The sequence below is a fragment of the Phycodurus eques genome, chromosome 3 (genome assembly GCF_024500275.1).
Source record: "Phycodurus eques isolate BA_2022a chromosome 3, UOR_Pequ_1.1, whole genome shotgun sequence".
NCBI lineage: Eukaryota > Metazoa > Chordata > Actinopteri > Syngnathiformes > Syngnathidae > Phycodurus > Phycodurus eques.
In genome coordinates, this window is record NC_084527.1 from 10,833,250 (window position 1) to 10,840,348 (window position 7,099).

The 7,099-nt window shown below is 43.0% G+C and overlaps 1 protein-coding gene across 2 annotated transcripts; it reads left to right on the forward strand.

Moving 5' to 3' along the window:
• The first annotated feature begins 3,488 nt into the window (after positions 1 to 3,488).
• On the forward strand, positions 3,489 to 7,099 carry LOC133400590 (homeobox protein orthopedia B-like). Of its 2 annotated transcripts, none has more exons than XM_061673410.1 (3): positions 3,489 to 3,564; positions 3,832 to 4,259; positions 6,593 to 7,099. In XM_061673410.1, exons 1-3 carry the CDS (start codon positions 3,489 to 3,491, stop codon positions 7,097 to 7,099), a joined length of 1,011 nt encoding a protein of 336 aa, XP_061529394.1. The 2 variants fall into 2 exon arrangements, with proteins under 2 accessions (XP_061529394.1, XP_061529395.1); XM_061673411.1 differs by having other exon boundaries at positions 3,489 to 3,525.

The following is a 7,099-nucleotide window of genomic DNA, read 5'->3' on the forward strand; positions in this document are numbered from 1 at the left end:
AGACTGTAAACACAAGCCACCATAATAACCACCATCTCGTTGAATTGTCAATAAATGGGGATTATTGGCACCGTAAATTGTGCAGGTGTCCCTAATGTTGTGGCTCAGTCACGCGACAACCTTTGAGAGCCTTGTGGCTATTTTTAATAACAACCTCCACCACCGCGCGCACGCGCACCACCAGCCTCTCCGCGTGACACACTCTTCCTCTTCATCATTAAGGAAATGGCTCTTCTTTGCTGATTATTTTATTTGGGAGCTGTGATTACCGCCATGTGCCATAGATCACGCAGTACCGGGGAGCAGGCGGAGGGCGGCGGGCCTAATTGGGGCTCGGGATGCACGCAGTGCTGCGGCCAAGCTGTGTGGCCGCGGAGAGGGAAGCCTGTCACGAGGAGTAGAGAGGAGGAGGAGGAGGAGGAGGGGGGCTCGTGTGTTGCACATCGCGGATGTACTTACTGGACCGCCATCACACACACAAATGCCATTTGAACCATTTCTGTGGATGGAACATCGATTTTCGCCCCTTCGGCGAGTGAACGCACGAGCCTAAAAAAACTAATACAGCTAATATAATCTAAACACTATTTATATTACCACCAAAAAAGGTGTCTTTTTCTTTTTCTGTTTGCTCTGCAAAGGAGTGGATTTGATGAGTAAAAGCGGTGCACGCGGCAATCTTGATCTTTGCGATTGTTCTTCAAAATTGCATTTGTGTTTTTTTTTTTGTTCCGTGGATTTTCATTCCGAATGCGTCTCTCGGCGTGTAAACAGCCGCCGCGTGCACTCAGATGCGCCGCATTAACCCGCGAGTGTTTCCAACTGCAAGGGAGAAAGATTGATGTGGTCCAGTTAGGGAGGCTGAGTGAGACATAGAGCCCGCACAAGTGTCTCTCGCTTATTACGCCAATAAACTTCCAACAGCAGCAGAGATGACTAATGATTACTTTCCGTTTTTCCGCCAACTGCAACAAACATTTTATTATTATTATTATTATTATTATTTGTATTACACCATGAAACTCAATATTATCCTTACATATTTGGGTTTCAATTAATTGCTTTCCAATATGCCCTCATTAGATGCAAGATACAATATTTGGTAACTTCAAATCCAAACTGACAACAATGTATTTTATTTTATATATATATATATATATATTTACAATTTCATAGGCTATAATCAGAAGGCAATGTTATAATTCCATATAATTAAAACAAAATTGTATTATGTTCATTTGACGTTATTATGAATCGAATGGTGTTGATTTTAAAATGTGGGGGAAATACTAAGGTAAAAAATGACGATGGGAGGTTTGAAATGATTAAGTATTAAAATGAGTTCTCTATAAAGGGTTAAAAGCACGACTTGTATTGTGTCTCATTTTCCGATTGTATTTTTATTATTTTCCTGTAATTGTATTTTTTTGCAGTCTTACGTAGAAAGGAACAAATGTTGTTCTTTATGTCGTTTTTAAATATTACACATTTGCTATTGGGCATGCATTCATAATAATTTACACTGTTGGCGTTGTTTATTTAGGAGTGTCCTAAATATTAATGTTACGTTTAATTTTATTGTTGAATAATTACATATATATTCAATACAAAGCCAATATAATAATGCAAAGTAACTGTGCAATATTTGGCATTTTTAGAATTATATTGCATTTTCAGTATTATTGTCGAATTTGTATTAAATAAGATGTAAACAAAGCTTTTTTTGTTTGTTTGTTTTACCAATTAGCCTTGGCTAAAATAATTCCATCGTAGTAAATTATACATTTTCATAAGACGTTTATTTTTTTCATTTTTTTTTTTTTTGCAAATGTACCACCACCCCACAAAAAAACCCAGATCAGATATAGTTAGCATTCAATATAATAAACCGTTTCATGGTCGCGTTTTTGCAAAATTCCTTTTAGCCGCACACGTGACAGTTCTGATCTCTCGACAAGCTTTCTTCGAACGAACCCCTCCCAGAAACCTCTCACTATAAGAATCATAATGTTAATGATAATAATAATAAAACAGGTCAACTTGGCCTCAGAGTCCATCTCCTTTGTCTTCCCTCACTGAATGATGATGATGATGATGATGATGATGATGATGATGAAGTTCGAGATCCCTCCTCATCACATGCACGTACCGGTCCATTTCCTTGCAGTTGTTTTCTTTCTGTTTGTTTGTTTGTTTTTTTTTTTTTTTTTGGTTTGTTCTTTTTTTTCTCCACCACGCTGATCGCGCTGCTTCTCTGCACGGTGACAGATTGGGCACAAAGAGGAGAACCACGAGCGAACGAAGGGGATTCCTCGCTCGGACGCCTCCTTTGTCAAAGGTCCCGAGGTGTGCTGCCGCCGCTGCTCCCGAACATCTGCCCCCGGAAAAAAAAAAAAAAGAAAAGAAATTACCAAAACAAAAATCAAATAAAAAAGCAAAAGTCCCCCTCTGCATGCCCCCGTGCAGCGTAGCACGACGCGCGGCCGAGTTGCAGATCAATGCTTTGTCCCCTGTTTTTAATTGTGGCACAGTCCTACTTATGGACACCCACTCCTGCAAGCGTTTTGGCTCCTGCACGTCTGATTTAGTCCCAAGCAAAGCGGGCCTAAACTGCTCTAATTGCCGACGCCTTGATGAAAAGTCGATGGGACTTAAAGCGGCCCGATCGCTAAGCGGAGCCGCAATCCATCTGCACTCGTTTATTTATTTCTTTCCTCCATTTGTCTCCACAAATCACCTGCCAAGCGGGACGCTTATTTGTTTGTTCGTGCAACCGTTGAAAAGAAATAATCTCGCTCGATCGCATGCGTTTGGAGCTTTAAATTCATATCGCGGATGTATTTATTTATCCCGCGTTTGTTAATGCTGCACGTTTGCGCACGCGTCCGTCATGGCGCAATCGTGTTTTTTTTTTGTTTTTTGTTTTTTTTGGGGGGGGGGGTTCCCACCCCCCGTATTTGTCATTAATTCCACCTGGGTTTTTTTTTTTTTTTTTTTTTTTTTTTTAAATGGGGGCATTTCACGCGTGTGTTCATCTCGCAAGCAGGTGTCCCGCATCCCACGTGCGGATTAAACAAACACATTAAGACGTTTTAACGCGGAATAATTTGAGCATGAAAAAGCTAATAAATCAGAGGATGCTCCGGCAGAATTGAATTGTAGTGTTTTTTTTTTTTTTTTTTTACGCGTGCACGCATGGGCGCGTGCGCGGCTTTAAAAGCAACACGCGACATGAGGGGTGGGTGGGAGGGTGTCGGTCGGCTCCAATCCTGGCCTCTGATTGGTTGTTATTTGAGGAAGCTGACGGCTTCTCTCCACTAATAAGCGCCTCCCAGCCGTTCTAAGGGCCATTATAATGCAAGAGACCTCCTTTTTTTAAAGCACAAACCGAATTTTCCTTCATTTAGAACATCTATGCCCCTTAAATTGCCCCCAAAGTTTGTCGGCGCGTTTTGCCCGGACCTCTTTTCGCCCTGGAGCGCTACGCGATGCTCTCCCACGCCGACCTCCTGGATGCTCGGCTCGGTGAGTTCTCGGCTCTAAACCCGGGAGCGAAACTCCACTGTAAGACTAACTTCTTATTTATTTCACCTTTTGTGTGTGTGTGTGTGTGTGTGTGTGCGTGCGCGTGTGTGGATGCGTGCATGCGTGCGTGGTGATCAATGGCGTGTGTATTTAATGACCTGTAAGTGTTTCTGTGGAATTAGGAATCATTTGACAGCATAAATGTGATTAAGACCCTCAGCTAAATGAAGTTAATTTATGATTTCGTTGTATTTTTGGGGGGGCTGTGTTTTGAGATGTGCTAACATTCTCCTTTATTCCTCTCAGGGATGAAAGATGCTGCAGAGTTACTGGGACACCGAGAGGCTCTCAAGTGTCGGCTGGGCGGCGGGGTGCCGGACCAGGGCCATCCGGGAGACATGGCCCCCGGTTCGGACTCCGTGGAGGGAGCCACCCTCCTGCCCGGCGAGGACATCACCACCGTGGGATCCAACTCGGCCGGTATGACGGTGAACGGGAAAGAACCGGAGAAGCAGCAGCAGCAGCAGCAGCAGCAACAGCAGCAGCAACAACAGCAGCCCCAGCAGAGCTCCGGCGGGCAGGCCAGTCAGCAGAAACAGAAGCGGCACCGGACCCGCTTCACGCCGGCGCAGCTCAACGAACTGGAGCGCAGCTTCGCCAAGACGCACTACCCGGACATCTTCATGAGGGAGGAACTGGCGCTCAGGATCGGCCTGACCGAGTCCAGAGTTCAGGTAAGCCTGTTGGAAACGGACCTCACCTCGCACGGAAGCTCACCCGCTCCATTTGGCGATCATATAAAATACATTCTATTTATAGATGCTATTGCGATGTAGATTATATGACGGGCTACTTATTATCTTATTATTAGACTCAATTCAACATGTTGCCAGTTTCATGTAGCAAATTGTTTTAGTGGAACAAAATAATGGGTGGGGAGTGGGGGAACAAAACAAAGAATCGTTTTTTGTTTTTTTTCAGTCGCTGTCCATTGTGCTGAAGTCATATTGACAATAGTCCAAGATGAAAAACATTGTGTTCGTGTGTGCGGAAGTCAAATTGGGGGGTGGGGGGGGGGTGGGGGGGTGGGGGTATATGGTACAAAAAGTGCAACATTGTAATTGTCAAGTCTGTCGTTTTTGTTCTAAATCCAAATCGTTGATCATCAAAAAATGTAATTGATCAATAATTTACTGTCAACCGTTTCATAAGATTCAACAAAATTCAACTTCATATTTTGTGTTGACCTCGTCAACGTTCAATTATTTTGTGTATTTCTTTTCTTCCCCTTACGCTATTTGCCCCCTACCCAAAAAAGAATGTAGTTGCAATTTAATATGCAGTTGTGCTCATCATTTTGTATAGCCTGGTAGAATTTTTAGAATGTGTACCACGAGTGATGAGGCAAAACACCATTTTTTAGGTTTAATGGAATTCAATTTGAACTCTATGGCATTTCAGAATCATCAGCAAACAAAAGACCAATTCAGAAAATATTTGAGCTCGTCCCAGTTCAGTCACCAGTTATACTTTCCCCCCAAATTGCCAATATTTCATATATATAAGGCCACGGTATGTCCATTTATGAACACAACACGTGCCACGAGCAGCCAATTGAGGAAGACAAGCGATTTTCTGCACCACTTAGACGTTAACCTCGCATAAACTCTATTGCAATACTTAAAAAGAATATAATAATAATAATAATATTCTGTCTTTTGAGTGGCAATACAAACAAGACACACACACATATATATATATATATATATTATTTTATTATTATTATTTTTTTCTGAACGCGATGAGAGATTGCATTTTCTTTCTCCTCGTCGTGTAATAACCTCCCCTCGGCTGGCGCGTCACGCGTGGCTGCGTGGAATGAGAGCGAGTTAATCACACCCTGGTGTGATGAAATCTTTACGAAATAGCACGTGTTTTATGTTTTAAGTCTTTTTTATTATTATTATTTTAGAAAAGCTGAAGGCAAAAAAAAAAAGACATTTTAGGCCACCCTTTAACAAACACTGAAATCTAGTACACTCTTCCAATAAAAATATTAAAATGAGAGTGACAATTTTTTTTTCAGAATGCGGAATACACCCCCCCCCCCAATATATATATATTAATACAAAAACAATAATGATACTTTATTTATAGGCGTCTCAAGGTCACCTGACTAGGCAACTAGAAATTGGGGGGTTTTGTGGTGTATTAAAATGAATATGCATTGTCACCAATGAATGATGAATCGCTAAATACAATTATACGGATACTATAACTTTAGTGTAACATAAGAATTATCATGAAAATAGGCTGCCTATATAATTTCCCACAGCTAAAATGACTCATTTAATTACAATACAAAACAATAACAATCCTATTATATTGTGTAACATTACAATTCATACTAAAATATAGTAGCTACATGGTTGAAGGGGAAATATATTTTAATTCCAGCTATTATACACTAACTTGCTTGTGATAAATATTCAAAGTGCTGCCCTCGGAATTGTATTTCTTTCAATAATAATTTTATTCTGACAGTGTAATTTTTGTGTGGTACGGTCATTTATTCCCTGTATGTGATTTTACCTCTACACTTAGACTGCTGCATATTTTACTTTTGAAAGATAGTGACAATAAACAGTTCAAACCTTAAAAAAGGATATAGAATGTACGCATCCAGTTTAATAAATAATAATATAAATAATAAAAGACCCTAAAAAGCAATTTTAGCTTTTGTGTGTGTGTGGGGGGGGGGGGGGGGGGGGGGGTCTATTTAGACCTTTTATACTTTTCTGCAAATAAATGCTCTAAATGACAATATTTGTATTTTGAATTTGACACATTCAAAACATTTTACTCAAACATATATAACTAGCAAAATATGACAGACTGACCATTTGTCGGTGTTTTTTTGTTTTCCCTCTCCAAGAGGTGCATTGTTGAAACTATTGTCGTCATCATGTAAACATTGTGGGCCCTGCAGATTTAAGCTTATAATAGCTGTTGCGCTTTGATACAAGTCACCAAATGGTGTTAAAGACTCGTCCCCGTCGGCCCGCAGGTCTGGTTCCAGAACCGCCGCGCCAAGTGGAAGAAGAGGAAGAAGACCACCAACGTGTTCCGCGCCCCGGGCACACTGCTGCCCACGCCGGGCCTGCCGCAGTTCTCGGCGGCCGCCATGGAGAACAGCCTGTGCTCGTTCCACGCCAACGACTCGCGCTGGGCGACGGGCATGCCGGGCGTGTCCCAGCTGCAGCTGCCGCCGGCGCTGCACGGCCGCCAGCCGCCGAGCATGGCGCAGTCGCTGTCGCAGTGCAGCCTGGGCCACGGCCCGCCGCCCACCTCCATGGGGCTGTCCAACGGCCTCTCGTCCAACGGCTCCGGCCTGCAGTCGCACCTGTACCAGTCGCCTTTCCCCGGCATGTCGGCGTCGCTCTCCGGCCCCACGAACGTGTCGGGCTCCCCGCAGCTGTGTAGCTCCCCGGACAGTGACATGTGGAGAGGGACCAGCATCGCGTCCCTCCGGCGCAAGGCGCTGGAGCACACAGTGTCCATGAGTTTCACTTAG